Consider the following 20,604-nt stretch of genomic DNA (forward strand, 5'->3'; position numbering starts at 1 on the left):
TAGTCTATAAACATTTGACATGGATTGTCCAGAAAATGTGGTAACAATTGTAAAGTTTAATGACTTGCCTCAGCTGTGAAATGAATGGCAGAAACACCAACAGTTTCCCCAGTTCAGTGTCATCATCGGACAGTCCCACTTCCATGGGCTTCTTCACCCCCGTCACCTTCAGTACATCCAGGAGAGCGGAGATCCTACTGTCGGCGAGGCTGATCTGCCAAACCAGCGGGACTGAGTGGAAAACAGGCACCAGCTTGGGCAGCACTGTCACACCTTGGCTGTCCTCGTACGACTTAACATGCTGGTACAGAAGCAGAGCAAAAGTGGTCTTATTCTCAGTGGAGTCTGAGTTGGTCACTGGTAGAAGCCTGTGGAGGTGGTCCACGCATTTCTGTCCGGTCTCTTTCTGTTTCAGGGCCCCAAGTAACAACAGATCCAGCTGGAAGGACCTTGCCCACGCCTCAAACGAATTACTCCTTTCACCTGAATCAACAAATCTGAAGGAAGGGTTATGATACAATTGTATTATGAAAGCAATAATGATTGATCTTTCTCTGTATTCTGCCTCTTCCTTACTACACTGCAGTTTTAATAGTGGAGTTGAGAAAATTTTACTTAGCCAAACTAAACTTTCCTACTGTTCATGTGGCTCCAAACCTGATTATGTTGATGTTGGGCAGGCTATCTAATATGGCTTTCGTCAGGGATTCATCAATATGTGGAGTGTCTCTGTCAAGGTGCAGGCAGAGTTCCACAGTCTCTGCTCCCCTCTGCTTCAGAAACTGAAACTCTCCTGTCCTCTGGAACACCCCCTGGTCATTTTGCCCCTCGACAGCAGACAGGTGGAGTTTTCCGTCACACAATCTTAGCAGTCTGCTTAGCAGTGTGTCGAAATCAGCCTGGGTATCTGGGTGTAGAGCAGCTTTCCACATCTGACATTGTCGGATGGGGTCCAGACTGTCAAACAAATAAAGGAGTTTGGGTTAAATAAACATGCAAGCTCTCATATTTCACCTTAAATAGCCTTGACGTCTTTGGATGATTTATTTGTATTCATTTGTATTTTTTTGTGCGTCTGCCCTGTGCAGGCTTACCTCAGATGCGCAATATTTCCCAGAGAGCTCAGGAAAAGTTTCAGTCCTCTGTCGGATATAGAGCAGTCATCTAAGTACAGACAGACGACCTGGCATTCTGATTGGTTTATCACGTAGGAGACGGCACAGCACTGCTGGGGGTCGAGTTCCTCACCCGATAGGTTGAATTCAAAGTTGACCTTCTGCAGGAAGCTTGCACAGGCCTCAGGTGATTGGTGCTCAAACAGGCACTGGCAGGTAAACAAGAGATTTTCTGAGGAGACCAATGCATCATAATCTTCGTCGCGACTAGGATGGATAAATGTGTCTATGATCTTTTCCATGTAAGAATAAGATATGACCCTTATTTCTTCCGCGTGCATGACACAATTCATCAGCTCCGCGAGGCGACTGGACATGAGTCCACAGAGGAAACAGACAACGTACTTCAGGTACTTTCCGTCTTCGGTCCTGCATTTCTGAAGGACATCGCTAATGTTGCCTGGCGTCATCAAAAGGAAAAGAGCTGCCCAGAACTCCTGCATGGTGTTGTGTAGGAAGGACGAAGACAGAAACTCTGTCGTTGAAGCTGACAGGTCTTTGGCCGCGCTGAATGTCAAAAACGCTTGTTGGATGTTGTCTTTGCAGTCCAGTCCTGACAGGTTTACTGATTTATTCAGCATGGCTTGGTAGGAGCTTAGCGCTAGGAATCTAATGTTGCCCTTGTGGTCCTGGATGTATTTGTCAAGATGCTCTACATTCTGGTCGCCGTGTATTTTCATGCAGTGGCGGAAGATCCGGACGTACATTTCTGTTATCGTGCAAGGGTGAAGATCTGCCTCGGAGGGGTTGAAGGAGATGCAAGCGGTCACTATGAAGGCGTACATGGGAACGTGACACAGGCTAAACACAGCTAGGTTGTTCAGGATGCTGCATTCCTTCGGTTCTGTGGTGCCCAACCTCCACTTAAAATAAGCATGGATGGACTCGTCATTGAAGCCTTTCACCTCCACCCTGTACGAGGGCCAGTCGGTCAGGAACTCGCAGTCCTCCGCCTCCGGTCGGCAGGTAGTGAGGACCTTCGCGTCACATAGGATTTTTTTATTCATGATATCTTTTAGAACGGTGTTACTCATCTCTTCGATGACCCCGTCAAACACCACTGTGACGTTTTCCGAATTGTTTTCGAGGTCCCGCAAGACCTCGTCCTCCGTGCCCTGCTCTGGACTGACGTATCTGTCGAAGAGCAGAGACCTCAGTGTGGACGGCTCAGAGGAATGAGATATGGATCTCATTGCTGGCTCGTCAAAGTAGAACATGTAACTCTCTTCGTAATGTTCGTTCTCCGACCAGAGCCGCAGGAGTTGCTCCACCACGGTTGTTTTCCCGATGCCTGGTTTCCCGACAAGCAGGATTTTCTTTTCGTTGGTTTTCAGTAAATGATCGAGGGACAGTTTTCCTTTGTCCCTCGGGATGTAAGTCTTCAGTTTTTTTTCACGTGCCTTTTTGTACCCTTTGCACTTGATTTTGGACAAGTCACTCTTTTCTGTGTCTAACACAAGAGGGATGTAGGTAAAGGATTTCCACTTGTCTCTGAGGAAGTTCATGCTGCGGTCCAGCTTCGCTTGGACCACCTCTGTTGCTTTCATCTTCAGCTGTTTCCTGTATCTCTCGCACGGCCCCAGGTCTGACAAAGACAACAATTTTACAAATTCAGTCTTTCTATAAGAGTTCATGTAATGAGGTTGTCACAGTACAAAATAGCATTGATGCAAAGGCTTGGTGATACACCAGAATGCCCATAATTTTACATTTCAGGATGATAAAACTACACTTAGATGACTTGTTTTGGTGTATTGCCACACACCAAAACAATTGCCATCTCATACGCAGCACTTTAAAATGTTACAGTAGGTTTTACAGATTAGCAGGTTGCCAGGCCTACCTGAAGCTGGACTACTCTGTAAATCAGGGTCCTCGGTAAAGGAGAAGCAGCTGATCCACTGGTGTAGATCTGGGCCCAGCTTGGACTGAGTTCTGGGTAATGTTTTGTGCCTGTTCTTGTACAGAATCTTCAACAGCTCATAACTGGCAACCTCTCCCCTCTTGGTGACCTCGTTGAGTAGCACTCTCGTCTGGGACAACCTCTTCTTGAACGACCTGACCTTTCGCAGCACCTTCTCTGGGACGATGTTGAGATGTTTCAGTTGTGCCGTCACCATGGAGGGGTTCTTGAGGTGGGTCTCGAGGGACCTGCGGCCGTTCTGAAGGTACTCCAGAGCGAACTGCTGAGTGCTCGCCATGGTCTCTCTGGTTCCCCTGGTTCCTCGGGTTCCTCTGGTTCCCCTGGTTCCCCTGGTTCCTCTGGTTCCCCGTCACAGACAGTTACAGCCCGGGCTCTCCATACAGTCAGTCTGTGAAAGAAAACATGAATACTAGAATGGCCACAACTGTGATTTTATCAGTTTTTAAATATATGTGTGCAATAATTAGTTGTTATTATTGCTGAATAAAAAAAATACAATCCTCCTGGTAGTGACGTGGAAATTGACATCTTACCGTTGATGAAAGAGGAAAATGGATTATGATTATTGATTTATCTGATTGAAAATGAAACTCTCGAATCACCCGTTTTAGTATTAGGGAAACCACATGTTAAGCTGTTGACTGATTATTATTACCACTAAAGAATAGAAGATATTGAGCCTGAGTGTGAGATCTGGGTGACAGAGGCTGAGGAGTGAGGGAGAAGGCCACCTGGAAGCAGACATCGTCCTTCGCAGGCAGAGGCCTGAGCTAGAAGGGGGTCAGATGGCTGAGCGGTTAGGGAATCGGGCTAGTTATCAGAAGGTTGCCGGTTCGATTCCTGGCTGTGCAAAATGACTTTGTGTCCTTGGGCAAGGCACTTCACCCTACTTGCCTCGGGGGGAATGTCCCTGTACTTACTGTAAGTTGCTCTGGATACTTTGCAGAGTTCCAGTGCCGTTTTTTGAACTTTGGATTGATTGAAGACTTTGTGTATACAACAGTACCTGACTTTTCCTGTGTCTGTATTCCTGTTTTGAAATATTGATATATACTGTATATGCTGTGTATATGTATGTATATATAATATATTTATGTTATGCTAATAGTGTCTTTTTCACTGCAAGTTTGCATTCATAGTAACCCTATTTGGAACCCTTTTAATCCACACCCCATGTCTTCTTTTTGGAAAACCAGAATATGGTCACGCTAAAATAGACCCCAAAGTACAACTCAAAGGGAGAGAAATTCTAAAATATTAAACGTCAGTGGTGGCTTCCACAATATTTTAATGTTCCGGTTGCTTGATCAACTATTCATAATGTGAGTGAATTATCTAAAGTTAGTTTACAGGCAGGAGTGGTGGAAGCGAGAGGGGTAGGAGAACGAGAGCAGAGCGGAGCAGAAGAGTCAAGATAAGAAGAGAGAGAGGGGGGGGGTCCCTAACAGACTGTATGCTATACAAGACTACATCTTTGAGTAAAGCGAGTCATAACCTTGAGAACCAATAGGCGCAGGTACAACACACACTTCGGCTATTTAATGAGAATAACAACTTTTTTGACACCGCCTAAATCTAGAAATGGACTGACGCAAGATGATTTAGCTTATAGAGCGTTGGGTTGAGAAATGTGTAATAGTTTGGGCGGATATGTTAAAAACGAAAGTAAAAAACGTAAGACTTAATAAATAAAATAAATAAAAACTACAAAATAATAATAAATTCTTACCTGTTCATTCAACCTATAGACGAATCGCGAGTAATTGATATAAATGACCGCTACAATAACGATATATTTCTGCTTCGCTCCCTCTCCTTGGGTATCGCTGTCTCCTCCCTACGTGGGCTCGTGCTGACTTTGTGCAGTCCGCTAGTGATGGGTCGTTCGCGAACGATCCGGCTCTAAGAGCCGGCTCTTGAAGGTGAACGTCGGGAGCTGGCTCGCATATCTGAAGAGCCGACTCTATTTTTAATAGATTAATACAGCCTATAACAACTAAATGATTATGAAATAATGAATTTTAATTGTATTTAAAATAATTGACTAATTCAAAGAACAACGAAAAAATACTTGTAGGCTTAAAGGCGCACACGATCATCGTCTGTTCCTGTCAATCCTGCATGAGGGAGGGCCGAGCCAACTCACACAGTCAGAGAGTAGTCAAAACTCGGAGGAGAGCCATGACAAATCAATGCATTTTTAAAGATATGTGGTTACGGTCGAGTATGATTTCATTTCATAATTTAATCAAATTGTTTTCACACCTATCATAGTCAAATTCATAGTTAAAACATGTATTTTTTAAAGAGCCGTTAGGGAGCCAAAAGAGCCGGCTCTTTTTAGTGAGCTGAGCCATACGAGCCGGCTCACGAAAAAGAGCCGGAATGCCCATCACTAGAACACACACGCGTTGAACTGACGCGGCCAAACTAAAGCCTCTGATTGGCTGGTGACTGACACCAAAGTTCCTGAACTGTTTGTTGGCGCGGCTTTCATAATTTTATGGACAACGGTGGCGGGAGACGTATGGAGCAACAACAGTACATTACGTTTTGCGCTTTTTTTGTTACAGTGAGGCGCGGGTAACATATATTTCCTAGCGAGCAAACCTTCTTTGCTTCTGGAAGGAAACGCAAGATGGATGATTTTGGGGTATTCGTCGTTTTCGGAATCAACGAAGCGCCCCGTAAACTTCTATGGTAAAGTTCACTGCATGCATAGTGGCGCACTTGTGTTGTGCATTTACAAATAAGTGATTTTTCTTTGAAAGAAGTCTTTGAATAATATCAGTTTGTCATGTTTGCAGGGTCATTGCAGTGTTAAAAGCACGCGAGGCTCTTGTTTTCTAGCTAGCAAGAACACGAGCGTCACATTTGCACAGAAAATACATTTAAGCTATAATATCAGCGATCATTACCAGTGAATTCAAAACGTGCTCATTCAAATCTAGCGTACATTTGCCAGGAATATTACAACCAGCTAAAAATACAACTTTTTATCGCAGCGCCAATGGGTCAGCCTGGAAGTGTGTTGTAGTACCAGCTGATTCCCGGCAGGTGGTGCTGTTCTCCAGTGGCCGGTGGGGCGAGCGCATCTGCGTCAACGCGGAGCTGAACGACGCGAACCGAGTACCGATCACAATCGGGAAACTGACGCCATACAACAAGTAGGTCAATATCACCCCTGGAACACACCTGTATCACGTCGCTCAGGTAGCTCATTGGTCTTTTGCACATTTTAGTTCAGTGAACAGATTGAATTGATGAACAAAGTACTTCATACATGCAACTGTTGCATCGCTTTGAGGGGTGGTGGGGGGAAGACATGTAAATATTTATTCCAAAGATAATCTTTTTCTGATGTGCACACACACACACACACACACACACTAGTGACATTGTCTGTACCTGTCCCGTACTCCAGGTGTCTGTCCTGGGAGAGGTGGGAGGAGGAGAGCTGGACAGAGGGGGCGATGTTGACCATCACCCTGGAAGGAGGGGACCTGGTAAATACCCCTCCGTACATCCCTCCGTACATCCCTCCGTACATCCCTCCATTCATCCCTCCATTCATCCCTTCATTCATGCATCCATCTTCACATTAACTGACCGAATGATCCCTGCTCTCTCTTCCTCCTCTCCTTCCTCTTCCCCCCTCTTCCACGTCTGCCCTCCTCCCCTTCACACTCCTCCCTCTCTCCTCCCCTCCTCCCTCCCCTCCTCCAGGTGAAAGCAGACCTCTCTGAGCCAGCTGTTACCCTGGCCATGAAGGAGTTCACTCCAGAGGTGAGACGCAGCCTCCGGCCGAGTCTCAATAAGCTCAAGTAGCTTCTCTCTCTCTCTGTCTCTCTCTCTCCTCCAGTTTGAACAGAACTGTCATGTATCAAGCGACACGATCACCAGGGTTGTGTGATCTGAAGAAACCAATGAAACCTAATCAGTCAGTTTCTCTTAAGTTTGTGTCGTAACTTTGTAGGGACGAAAAGATATAACGTTTGAAATCTACCCGGCAACAGATGTCCCGTAGGCAGAAGGTTTGAGCCCTGTAGTGAGTGTGCTGTGCTCTGCTCCAGTGCTCTGTGGCGCCCCCTGCTGTCCGGGAGGGGAAGAGGAGGAGAGAGGAGGAAGAGGAGAACATGGGTCCCAACGACGACTCGCCGCAGAGATCCACCCCGCTCAGGAGGGTCAAAGGTCACGGCAAGGGGGGTCAGACCAGGCTGTTCCAGCAGGGGGGTGCGACCCGCACCTCTCAGAACCCCCCCAGGGGGCGGGGGAGACAGGCCAAGACTCCCACACAGACTGGTAGGTGAGGGAGGGAGGGACAGAGAGTGTGTAGGGGGGGAGAGTGTATATCACTGTGTGTTGGAAAGATTCTCCATGTGTGTATGCAGCCTACTTCCTGGTACCCTCTCACCTTTGACCCTCCCTCGCTCCCTGCAGTCTCATTGGCTGGTCCGTCAGGTCGCTGGGGTCAGAGTATGTGTCTGATCGACCCCCAGACAGCCATCCTGATTGGAGGACAGGGCTGTAGGATGCAGTTCTGTAAGGACCCTATGTGGAAGCTGTGTACAGGTGGGTTTAGACACGCACACAAATATATACATACCACACACAGTATACCCACACACTTGACCACACACAACGGACTTCCCGCTGACCGACACCTCACTTCCTGTCCCCTTCGCACCCAATCAGAGGACATGTCCTGGGTTGCTGCGGAGACGCTGGCGGAAGGCCCCACCCCGGAGGCCAGGATTGGCCACACGGCGACCTACGACCCCGACTCCAGACGAATCTTCGTGTTCGGCGGCTCCAAGAACAGGAAGTGGTTCAACGATGTTCACATCCTGGACACGCAGAGCTGGAGGTGGAGCACAGTGGAGGTACACACACACACACACACGTACACACACACGTACACACAGTACACTCACACGTACACACAGTACACACACACACACGTACACACAGTACACACACTCACATGTACACACATTACACACACAGTACACATCCTCTTCTCCTCTCCTCAGGCCCAGGGTAAGGTCCCCCCCCTAGCCTACCACAGCTGTAGTATGTTCCGGGGCGAACTATTTGTCCTGGGGGGGGTGTTTCCTCGCCCCCACCCAGAGCCTGATGGCTGCAGCGACTCTCTCTACATCTTCGACCCCCAGCTCTCAATATGGTACCAGCCCATTGTCATGGGCGACAAGCCTGCCCCACGCTCAGGGTGAGTTGAGCGTGTGCGCACACACACAACAGAATGCTAGCACTTCTAAGTTAATGACAGTATGGCCTCTTCCATTCTCTCTCTCTACCTCCCTCTCTGTCTCTCTCTCTTTCTCTCTCTATCTCTCTGTCTCTTCTCTTACTCCCTCTCTCTACCTCTCTTTCTCTCTCTACTGTGCCTTCTCACATTGGCACCAAAAAGGTTGTTGACTGCTATATGAACACAGATATTCCACCTCCTCCCCCTCTCTCTCTCTGCAGTCATTCTGCCTGTGTGCTGGGGGGGAAGATCTTCATGTTTGGCGGCTGGGACACACCTGTCTGCTACAACGACATGTACATGCTGGACCTGGGTAAAACACACACACTCCTGTAGATAAATACACACACACACACACAGCCTACACATACACACACAGCTCCACCCATCACAGCCCCACACGCACAGCTCCACCCATCACAGCCCCACACGCACAGCTCCACCCATCACAGCCCCACACGCACAGCTCCACCCATCACAGCCCCACACGCACAGCTCCACCCATCACAGCCCCACACGCACAGCTCCACCCATCACAGCCCCACACGCACAGCTCCACCCATCACAGCCCCACACGCACAGCTCCACCCATCACAGCCCCACACGCACAGCTCCACCCATCACAGCCCCACACGCACAGCTCCACCCATCACAGCCCCACAGCTCCACCCATCACAGCCCCACACGCACAGCTCCACCCATCACAGCCCCACACGCACAGCTCCACCCATCACAGCCCCACACGCACAGCTCCACCCATCACAGCCCCCACCCCCGTGTCTCCTCCCAGGTCTGATGGAGTTCAGCGCGGTGCGGACGTCGGGCCGCGCCCCGTCTGCCCGGTGTTGGCACGGCAACGCCCCCCTCTCAGGATCCAGGTTCCTGCTCCACGGGGGGTACGACGGCCAGCACGCCCTCACCGACACCTTCATCTTCAACACAGGTGAGGGGGGGGGGAGAAGTAAGGGGGAGGGGGGGGTAGATAGGGAGAGAGAGTCTGTGGTTGTCTGTGTGGGGGGGGGGAGGTAGTAAACTTCACCAACTCCTCCTTTCAACCACTTCCTGTCCTCTCGATGACCACTTCCTGTTTCCTTTTCCAGAGACCAGCAGCTGGACGGAGATTTTCCACCCTCAGCTCTCCGTGCCTCGCGCCGGCCACTCGATCATCACCATGACAACGGCCAACTGCCTCTCGGGGGAGGGGGGGGGGGAGGAGGGCGGGGCCAATAGAACCCTGCTGGTGTTCGGGGGCGGAGACAACGAGGGGAATTTCTATTCCGACCTGACGACGGTTGCCGAGCACGAACTGATGGATAAAAGCTAAGAACTACTGAAAGTGCTTCAGGGAAATGGAGGACGAATTAGACTCTCTATTTGTATTTTTTATAAATATACATATTTTGTTTTAGTTCTAAACTGTTAAACTATGCGATGTTAAAGTATTTAAATGTTTGATGTTTCTGGACTGTACGGGCCAATACAGGAGGTCGTAACAACAAAAAGGGTTTTAAAGGCTTGATCAAGGTTTTTTTTTTTTACCTAGATATTTTTATATGTTCAAGTTGTCCCTCAGGTGAATGTTTTAACAGAGTGAAAACAGACATGTGTCTACCATCTTGTTCTGTAACCTGTAATCATCAGTGATTTGGAGGAACTTTTTATTAAAAAATATAGTTTAAACAATTGTTGAGTTTGTGCTTTCGTTAATCTGTTTTTGTGCTGTGGAAGTGGAGTTTGTTGACTTGCAGCATTACTTTGGACTTCTGGAAGGATTGAGAGACTCTACGATCAGTTATTTTAAATGTTAATGATTTTAATACTTCCAATATTGCTTTATCACCAAATAATAGAGAGCAATGTACATCAATACTTTTCCTAATTATATTTGACAGGTTCGGAGGTATTACATTTCTCCTTAAGGCAACTTAAGAAACTCCTTAGTTTAGCAAATTTCCGTAAGCAAACTCACCGAGAGAAAGTGACACCGGATACACGTGCATCACCTGTAAAACCCTACGTCACGACTCAAGGTGGCAGTACAGACTACCGTCAGTGATCTTCACTGAATAATGTGGCTGAACGTTTTTCTCCCGGTTGTGGATTGTAGGAACCTGTCAAGTGTCGTTGCTATGGTGACAGCTTATAACGTTTCAACACCGATCTTAAGTCTAGTGAACATTTTTACACCCGCTTTTAAAATCGTGCGCTGTTGGCACTAACGAACACCTGTGGATTTTCCGAATGGAACCGATTCTGTCCGAACTTTGAACGCGCCCTCCCACAGCGCGCCTCCCTCCTCTCCCCAGTCGTGGTGCAAGCAGCCATGTTTGCTTGCTCTTGTTCCGGTATCGGTAGATCGTGCGCATAGGCTGCATTCGGGCGCAGCTCTGCCTCACTCGCCCGTTGACACGCACTCCCAGTCCACCGAGGAATCGAAAAAGCCCTGTTGCCAAGAATGGATTGTAGAACTTAAATCGTTTATACGCCCCACGGAAATCAACCGGGCACTGGTAAAACGCCGGGAATTTTTACCAACACACTGCAGCAGTGCAGCAGTTGAACGACCTTATTCAAATCACGCAATCGGGAAGACGGTGATTTCCGTGGATTTGGAGTTTGGTGGATTTTTGCTGGCCAGTAACGTTAGCTAGCAAACGTGATCTGCCGTTTGCAGACGCATAGAAATGAACCCGTTTTAACTGAAAAACAAAGGCGGAATGTTCAACTGGTTATGTCGGTAGGAATAGAGTGGGGACACTATTATGACATTCTTCTAACCGAGACTGGATGACCAACCGGAAAGATTTGGATTTTCTCTACAACCGCAAACTAAGGTCGACACCGGGGCCACTTGGCCTGAAGTTTTGAAGTCCTCGGACTTGATTTTTAGCTCTTGGAATAGACACTGATAGCGCCAGCGGGTTTTTTTGACAGCTGAGGTTGTCGCACTTGCTAGCCAAGTGGTTAGCATTCAATTTGGACTTTGACTCCACTTAAACGTATAGCTCATCAGATTTTTTAGGGACTTTTATTAGCTTGCTAGCTAGTAACGCTCCTTATCAGTTAAGCTTGGCAGCGTTCGCCTTCCTAGGATTGGAAAACGGAATTACACTTGTCAACCACCAACTCTCGGTTTGAACGTTTCTTTCAGTTTCGGGAAATTACTCTTTTCTCGTCGCTATGGGAGGTGTACCTGCAGCTAGCTAGCTGACTAACTTAGCAAACCGCTGGCTAATGAGGGAATCAACTTGTTGAACACACGGAGCGAGTCGTGTGGCTTGCTGGCTGGCTAGCTATCTGGCCAGCAAAGGAACAACTTTTTCCTCCAAGTTGTGAATATTTGGGGTCCCTCGCTATCTCAGAAGCTGGCTAGATGAACATAGTAGCCTGAACTTTTTTTATTCGTCTCTCCCAGACCCCCGGTTTTTCTAAATCCTTGAAGATGTCGACCAGAGCGCCATTGCTGGCTGTCATTGAAAATTCGTCTAGCCAGGTAAGTTTCAGCCCCCATAACGTAGTCTAACTTCTAATCTTTCACTTTGCTGTTTAGTGGCGTTTGTACAATGTTCCTTTCAGTTTTAAAGCTTGCCAGAAACTTGAGAGGGGTTTGCAATTCGGAAAGCTCGTCAACTGGTTAGTCTCTAGTTTTTGTTGACTGAGTCATAGAATTTGATTATTTTCATGGCATCATTGTACCGTGTGACCGCATTCTCATACCACACAGTGAATTAGTCAAGCTTGATCACATCACGCCGAGGTAATACAACCGCAAACTTGAGTTTTACGTATCTGGTCTGGTAAATTGCTTTTGTTTAACGTTGATCATAAACTATTCTTACATATATCAAGCAAGCTGGCTAACGGCTTACATTCCCACCGTAGAAAGCATCCGGCCATGAATGGCTGCGTGTCTTTACTATTGTGTTGGCGTACACGGTCCCCAAAGAAGCCCGTCAACCATTTGATGTGGCTAATCATTAAAAGAGCTCTTAAGTATTTTGTAGCCAGTTCTCCAACTTGTGCCAAGCCCTCGTAATCGTTAAAGATAAACAACGGCTAATCATCGTCGTCGTGTAATGACCACGGTCTCGTGGTTTGAGCGGAGAGGGAGCTGCTGTAGATTAACCGAACTCGGATCATCTCCGGTTTACTAACGGCATCTGGGCAAGACGAAGGTCTGGAGGGTTTTCTAAAGGGCGCACCGGTGACGTCACGCGCAGGTGGGTGTGTTTGTTTGTCACCTGGAAAGAGGAGAGGCCGATCACCACCACGCCTGTGTGTTTAGACTAAGAACTGCCTAACCGTTAACACGCACTGATTTGTTGTGTGTGTGGGAGGGAGGTAGGTCGTGTGAACAGGGACAAGATGGCAAGCGGGAAGACGTTCTAAGATGTGAAGAATGAAAGAGAGAACACGAAGAGAAAAACGTGAAGATTGTCTTTGGAGGGTGTGTAGATGAGACGGTGTCAAAGGAGAAGGGAGAGAAAGAAGGATATGATTTTGACAGAGAGAAAGAGTGTGTGTGTTGCTATTAGCATGCTTTGTTACCATGGGTCCATATGGGTCCATGGGTCCAGATGTGTGTGTGGACATGCTACCCATGTCAGATACTGCTTCCTGAGAGCAACGTTCATGTGTGTATATGTGTGTGTGGTATTGATTACTGCTGTGATGGTGACTCACAGTGCAAGGTGAATGCAGATTGCTAAAACCAGGTGTAGTCTAGAGCAGTGGTTCTCAACCCTGGTCCTCAAGTACCCCCTGTCCTGCATGTTTGAGATATTTCCCTGTTCCAACACACCTGATTCTAATGAAGGGTCGTTAGCAGGCTTCTGTATAACTAGATAACGACCCATTCATTTGAATCAGGTGTGTCGGAGCAGGGAAACATCTAAAACATGCAGGTACTCGAGGACCAGGGTTGAGAATCACTGGTCTAGAGAGAAGTAAGAGGTGTGGAGGGGGGGTGGGGGGTGGGGTAATGACTAGCCTCTGAACAGATCCTTTCTAATGTTGGTATGAATGGAGAAAATTAACAAGGAACACTTATGGCCAGAACTAGACTAGCCAGTGTTTTCAAAGGAGGTGTGTGTACGTAGGTGTGTTTGTGTAGGTAGTTGTGTGCGTGTGTGTGTGTGTATTTATCATGTCGTAGAGGCAGGTTGTCTTTCTGACCTGGAGACCTTTCTGTCTGTCCAGACAAACTGGAGACTCTCTCACACACACACACACACATTCACACACTCACACACACACACATTCACACCTTAGCGTGTCAACTCTCAGGTTCGTGTGTCCAGAGACCTGACACCACCGATCCACTTTACGTGTGTGTGTGGGGGGTGAGTGTGTGTGTGTGTGGGGGGTGAGTGTGTGTGTGTGTGTGGGGGGTGAGTGTGTGTGTGTGTGGGGGGTGAGTGTGTGTGTGTGTGTGGGGGGTGAGTGTGTGTGTGTGTGTGGGGGGTGAGTGTGTGTGTGTGTGGGGGGGTGAGTGTGTGTGGGGGGGGAGGGGGGGGGGGTCTGTCTCTATCATGGGTGTCTGTCTGTCTCTATCATGGGTGTCTGTCTGTCTCTATCATGACTACCTGTCTGTCTCTATCTATCATGACCACCTGTCTGTCTCTATCATGACCACCTGTCTGTCTCTATCATGACTACCTGTCTGTCTCTATCATGACTGTCTGTCTGTCTCTATCATGACTACCTGTCTGTCTCTATCATGACTGTCTGTCTGTCTCTATCATGGGTGTCTGTCTGTCTCTATCATGACTACCTGTCTGTCTCTATCATGACCACCTGTCTGTCTCTATCATGACTGTCTGTCTCTATCATGACTGTCTGTCTGTCTCTATCATGACTGTCTGTCTGTCTCTATCATGACTGTCTGTCTGTCTCTATCATGACTGTCTGTCTGTCTCTATCATGACTGTCTGTCTGTCTCTATCATGACTGTCTGTCTGTCTCTATCATGACTGTCTGTCTGTCTCTATCATGACTGTCTGTCTCTAGCTGGGTATTGGTCTCCCTGCCAGCTGTTTTCACCTAGTCCAGAAATCTCTGGAGGTTGGTCAGGCAGACCGTCGCCCCGCCCCTGACATCAGGGGCCCAATATTTTGTGTCTTCAGGTGAGGCGTCTGGTTACACACACACGCAATTGCTCCTCTGGCGTAATTGTGTGTGTGATTGTCTGAGAGAAGGAGAAAACTGGCCTACGTTTTCTACCGTTTTATGTCATACGTACGTACGTGTGTGTGTGTTCGGCTTCACATTTTAGTGTGATTTTTCCGCCTCTGTCTCCCTCTCTCTCTCTCTCTCTCTCTCTCTCTCTCTCTCTCTCTCTCTCTCTCTCTCTCTCTCTCTCTCTCTCTCTCTCTCTCTCTCTCTCTCTCTCTCTCTCTCTCTCCTCTCTCTCTCTCTCTCTCTCTCTCTCTCTCAGGGGTCACAGTCAGATCACGTCTAAGCTCCCCTCATCGTCTGTGTATGTCTGATCAGTGTCTCTGGTGTCTGTTGGTTAGGTCTGGGTAATGTATGCTAGCAGCTCAGAGCTCTGCTAACATCATTTTGTTGTGTGTTGTGTGTGTGTATTTATGTGTTTAACAAAGTCTATGTGGAAGTTGCGTGTGTGTATTTATTTGTTGAACAAAGGCTATGTGGAAGTTGTGTGTGTGTGTGTGCCACCAGTCCGTTGTTCTTCCACTTCCTCTGTCATCTTGTCGTCCATCTGTTCCTGAGCGTGGCTGTCACCACGATCTGACACTGTGTACGGACACACACACTCTTCCAAACACATGTTCACACACCCGCTTGTTCACGCTCACCCAAGCTTGCACACACACACACACCTACACACACACACACACACACACCTACACGCATCTACATTGCTGCAGCAGAAAGTGAATGTCTTTATTTAGATCTCGCTTGTGACAGGCAACACTGCCGACACACACACACATACAAACACACATTTGGGCAGTCTCACAGCAGACTGAGACACAGTGTATCACCTCCATGTTAGAGCCTTTCAGGGTTGACTTAGCTGTCTGTGTGTGAGGAGGGAGGGAGGGAGGGCAGGTTTTGTGTGAAGCATTTCAGGGTAGATAGTGAGATGCTGAGAGGTATAATGAAGGCAGAGAGAGAACATTTACAGGTCAGAGAAAAGAAACAGATTAGAGGATGGGTTTAGAGATGCAGATGGATGTAGGGAGGGATTGAAGTGAGGAATGAAGGAAGTGACAGGTAGAGAGGGGGAGAGAGAAGAAAAGAGAGAGGGAAGGAGGGGGGGGGCTGCTCCAGTGAATGACAAATCTCCATGGCAACACAGCCATCACAACCTAGAGACAGGAGAGGTATGTGTGTAGTGTACATAGAATACCGGGGTTTGTCTAAGTGTAGACCTAGGACAGTGTGTGTGTGTGCGTGCGTGTGTGAGATCCTCAGCACCTTACTAAAGGTCAGTGATAATGAGGGTCGTGTCCAAACTCAACAAGAGCCCTGGCAACAGTATTACGGAGGGAGGGAGGGAGGGAGGGAGAGGGTGTGCCACTTGTGCCTTGTGTTTCTGTGTGTTGGTATGCATGCAAGGTGTAGGCCTAAACCTGCTGTTGTACTAGAAGCTGTGGGTGTGTGTAATAGTGTGTGTGGGTGTGCGTTTAGCAGCAAAGTTGTCGAATGAGCACAAAAACTGACGTCATCACAATGTGTCCACATCTATAATTATCACTGAAAGGTGTGTTTGAGTGTGGATAAGTAGAGGAAAGAGATGATAGAATGAAAAGAGAGAGAGAGGGAGAGGGGGAGAGGAGAGAGAGGAAGAGGGGGAGAGAGGGAGAGAGAGGAAGAGGGGGGGGAGAGAGAGAGGGGGAGAGGAGAGAGAGAGAGAGAGGGGGAGAGGAGAGAGAGAGAGGAAGAGGGGGGGGAGGAGAGAGGAGGGGGAGAGGAGAGAGAGACAGAGAGAGAGGAAGAGGGGGAGAGGAGAGAGAGAGGGGAGAGAGGTCAGTGATGTAACTTCCGTCTTCACCAGCTTGGCTAATGTTTACACAAAGATTATACACACACACACACCCACACTGGCTGTGTGGGTGTGTGTCGTGTCTGGTCTCCCTGGAGCCAGTTGGCCAGCACTAACCCTGATCCCCCTTCACCTGTCTGCTTGGATCACACACACACACACACACACAGTTCTCTGAGACCCTCGCTTGTCCTGCTATAAACTCTGTCTGATGACTGGCATGAAAAGAGTGTGTGTGTGTGTGTGCCTATGAGAAGTTAACCATTTTTTTTCCTCCCCCTCTCTCTTCTCCCTCCCCTCCCTCCACCCCCTCCCCTCCATCTATCCGTCAGCCGGACTCCAAGTCCGGGAGCCGTCCCAGCATGCCGCGGTGTCGGAACTCGGTTGCCACGACGGCGGAGGAGACGCCTCACATCGGTAACTACCGGTTACTGAAGACCATCGGGAAGGGCAACTTCGCCAAGGTCAAACTGGCACGACACGTCCTCACAGGGAAGGAGGTAACGCATCACTTCCTGTCAGGATGGAACTGCTTCCTGTTGTGTTACTTCCTGTCCCGGTGTCCCTGCTTCCTGTGCTGAGCCTGGGGTCTGTTTGTCCTGTTGGTGTCAGGAAGGGGGAGGGGAGGGGGAGAGGAGAGAGTAGGAGGAAGGAAAGGGGGGAGGAGGGGTGAGGAAAGGGGGGAGGGGTGAGGAAAGGGGGGAGGGGTGAGGAAAGGGGGGAGGGGTGAGGAAAGGGGGGAGGAGGGGTGAGGAAAGGGGGGGAGGGGTGAGGAAAGGGAGGAGGGGTGAGGAAAGGGGGGAGGGGTGAGGAAAGGGGGGAGGAGGGGTGAGGAAAGGGGGGAGGGGTGAGGTGAATGCTCCATGTTTCGCTCTTGACTGGAACCACTCAACATCCTATCTCTCTGTCTGTCTGTCTCCCCCTCGCCTCTCCAGTCTCAGCTCTTGCTAGCTGTGTGTGTGTGTGCCTGACACCCTGATAACACTCCACATGACCGTTAGCAAGAAGCCACACACACACACACACACACACTCACACACACTGATCTGTGTTTCTAATATCATGTATTGTCCTTAGGTGGCTGTGAAGATTATTGATAAGACCCAACTCAACTCTTCTAGTCTACAAAAGGTGAGTGTGCACACACACACACACACACCTGTTATGTTGTAGCCACACCAACATGTCTCTCCCCCCTCATACCCCCTCCTCCCCCATATCTCCCTCACTGTCTCCCTCCCTCCTCGTGGTGTAGTTGTCAGAGTTCAGTGTAATTACAGGAAGAGGGCCTCAATTACTTTCTTTCAGAGGCCAGGGTGGGGAACACACACACCACACACACACACTCACCCCCCCCCACACACACACACACAACCTCAGTTCTAATTATCTTCCTCCTTTTAGCTTTTCGGGAAGTGAGAATCATGAAGCTGTTGAATCATCCAAATATAGGTGAGTCTGAATGAATCATTTTACCATAGGTGAGTCTTATGGTGAGGTGAGTCTTATGGTGTCTGTTTTAAATAAATGAATGAATCATTCTAACATGATTGAGTCATTTAAACCGAGTTGAGTCTAATGAATCATTCTGACATAGGTAAAGGTTGATGAATGAGAGAATCATTTTAAATTACAAATGAATAGATGTAATGAATCTGAACCTCTCTTTTTCCATGTTATTTGTTACCCTCTTTCCAATCTCCCTCTCTCTCCCTCCTTACTTCCATTTCTCTCTCTCCCTCTCCTCCCTTCCTCTATCCCTCCACCTCTCTCCTCCTGCCCCCTCTCCTCCCTCCCTCCTCCCCCCATCTCCCTCACCTCCTTGTCCCCTCCCTCACCTCCTCCCCCCCTCCCCTCACCTCCTCCCTCCCTCCTACCCCCATCTCCCTCACCTCCTTGTCCCCTCCCTCACCTCCTCCCCCCTCCTCCCTCACCTCCTCCCCCCTCCTCCCTCACCTCCTCCCCTCCCTCCTACCCCCCATCTCCCTCACCTCCTTGTCCCCTCCCTCACCTCCTCCCCCCTCCTCCCTCACCTCCTCCCTCCTCCCCCCTCCTCCCTCACCTCCTCCCTCCCTCCTCCCCCCTCCTCCCTCACCTCCTTCTCCCCTCCCTCCCCTCCTCCCCCCCTCCTCCCCCAACAGTCAAGCTGTTTGAGGTGATTGAGACAGAGAAGACGCTGTACCTGGTGATGGAGTACGCCAGTGGAGGTGTGTGACGCGCTCAAATCACCCCTGCCAGCGTGCAACACTTAAATGCGTCCCCCTGCCAGCGTGCAACACTTAAATACCTCCCCCTGCCAGCGTGCAACACTTAAATACCTCCCCCTGCCAGCGTGCAACACTTAAATACCTCCCCCTTAAATAGTCCCACTGTCCTCAGCTTAAATAAGGTTCCTGGGTTTTGATCTTCAATACAGCCTGATGGCATTTGTCACTGCTCTCCTCTCTCCTCCTCCTCCTCTCATCCTCTCCCAGGTGAGGTGTTTGATTACCTTGTGGCTCACGGCAGGATGAAAGAGAAGGAGGCACGCGCCAAGTTCAGACAGGTGTGTGTGTGTGTGTGTGTGTGTGTGTGTGTGTGTTTGTGTGTGTGAGGTGAGTGTGTGAATGAAGTGTCTGTTTTTGAACCAAAAGTTTAACCTTTTTTTCACAAGTTTTACGTTTTTTAAACTTTTAAACCTTTCAAAACATTTTTATTACACACCAGAGTTTATATATTTTTTCCAAATCTTTTTTTCAAATCTTTTTTTTATTTTTATATTTAGTCAAACTTTCAAAACTTTAGTTTCACACCTCATTCTGGCTTTGTTTTCAGAAAATAAATAGTAAATTACTGATACCAGAAAAATCTGAAATCTACTTAAATACACTATAGAAGTATTAGTACTTCTTTACTTCCCATCGCTGGTTAGGTGTGTGTGTGCGTGTGTGTGCGTGTGTGTGTGTGTGTGGAGCTGGTTAGGAGTGTATGTGGAGGTGGTTGCAGATATGTGGTTGCAGATATGAGAGTCACACCTCTCCCCCCCTCCCTCCCCCCCTCTCCCTCCCCCCTCTCCCTCCCCCCCCCGTCCCTCCCCCCCCGTCCCTCCCTCCCTCCCCTCTCCCCCCCTCCGTCCCTCCCCCCCTCCCTCCCTCCCTTCCTCCCCCCCTCCCTCCCTCCCCCCTCCAGATTGTGTCTGCAGTGCAGTACTGTCACCAAAAGAACATAGTACACCGAGACTTGAAGGTAAGCCCCGCCCCCTCACCCTACATTCCTGTCGCTAATTGTCCCTCAGAGCTGTCTGTCTCTGTGTGTCTGTGAGAGAGAGAGAGACAGTGTTCGTTGTCAAGCGATGATGTCATCTCGTTGCTGAGTGTGCGTGAGCTCCTTGTGCCACTGCGCCTGTTGCCAGGCAACGCAGCCTTCCTCGCTCCGCAAAGTTTAGTAAACTCAACACACACTATTTCTACCCAGCATGCACCTGCCCCCCCCCCCCCCCACACATACACACGGGCCTGATCTGACAGTATTAAACTGATATTTATCTGCCTTTCTCTCCTCTCTCTCTTTTGTCTCTCTCTCCCCTCCCCCCTCCCCCCACCCTCCCCTCCCCCCTCCCCTCCCCCCTCCCCCCCCCCCTCCCCTCCCCCCTCCCCCCCTCCCCCCCCCTCCCCTCCCCCCCCAGGCTGAGAACCTGCTCCTGGATGCAGATATGAACATCAAGATAGCAGACTTTGGCTTCAGTAATGAGTTCACCCTGGGCAGCAAGCTGGACACCTTCTGTGGCTCCCCGCCCTACGCCGCCCCGGAGCTCTTCCAGGTACACACACACACACACACACACACACAACCACCACCCTGATACACACACACACACACAACCACCACCCTGATACACACACACAACCACCACCCTGATACACACACACACAACCACCACCCTGATCCACACACACACACACACAACCACCCTGATCCACACACACACACACACACACAACCACCCTGATCCACACACACACACACACAACCACCCTGATCCACACACACACGCACACACACACAACCACCCTGATCCACACACACACACACACAACCACCCTGATCCACACACACACACACCACCCTGATCCACACACACACACACACACACACAACCACCCTGATCCACACACACACACACACAACCACCACCCTGATCCACACACACACACACACCACCCTGATCCACACACACACACACACA

At 49.2% G+C, this 20,604-nt stretch overlaps 3 protein-coding genes across 3 annotated transcripts; 2 read left to right on the plus strand and 1 right to left on the minus strand.

The window, feature by feature from the left end:
• Positions 1-4: 4 nt before the first annotated feature.
• On the minus strand, positions 5-4,926 carry LOC134016698 (uncharacterized). Its single transcript, XM_062456030.1, has 5 exons — positions 4,829-4,926; positions 3,019-3,487; positions 1,095-2,760; positions 658-957; positions 5-497 (listed from the first exon to the last, which is right to left on the minus strand). Exons 2-5 carry the CDS (start codon positions 3,374-3,376, stop codon positions 5-7), a joined length of 2,817 nt encoding a protein of 938 aa, XP_062312014.1. The 5' UTR covers positions 3,377-3,487; positions 4,829-4,926.
• Positions 4,927-5,561: 635 nt separating this feature from the next.
• Positions 5,562-10,022, plus strand: krcp (kelch repeat-containing protein). Its single transcript, XM_062456028.1, has 11 exons — positions 5,562-5,799; positions 6,105-6,266; positions 6,524-6,605; positions 6,826-6,885; positions 7,173-7,401; positions 7,540-7,671; positions 7,795-7,982; positions 8,133-8,329; positions 8,590-8,681; positions 9,159-9,311; positions 9,469-10,022. Exons 1-11 carry the CDS (start codon positions 5,738-5,740, stop codon positions 9,690-9,692), a joined length of 1,581 nt encoding a protein of 526 aa, XP_062312012.1. The 5' UTR covers positions 5,562-5,737; the 3' UTR covers positions 9,693-10,022.
• Positions 10,023-10,482: 460 nt separating this feature from the next.
• LOC134016695 (serine/threonine-protein kinase MARK2-like) lies at positions 10,483-20,178 on the plus strand (the record flags this gene model as incomplete). Its single annotated transcript, XM_062456027.1, has 8 exons — positions 10,483-11,861; positions 16,712-16,879; positions 17,457-17,514; positions 17,784-17,831; positions 18,521-18,586; positions 18,854-18,924; positions 19,548-19,604; positions 20,044-20,178. Coding segments are annotated over exons 1-8 (654 nt in total), but the record flags the coding sequence as incomplete, so codon positions are not given.
• Between the last annotated feature and the right edge of the window lie 426 nt (positions 20,179-20,604).

This window comes from Osmerus eperlanus, unplaced genomic scaffold (assembly GCF_963692335.1).
Source record: "Osmerus eperlanus unplaced genomic scaffold, fOsmEpe2.1 SCAFFOLD_173, whole genome shotgun sequence".
In the NCBI taxonomy this organism is placed as follows: Eukaryota; Metazoa; Chordata; class Actinopteri; order Osmeriformes; family Osmeridae; genus Osmerus; species Osmerus eperlanus.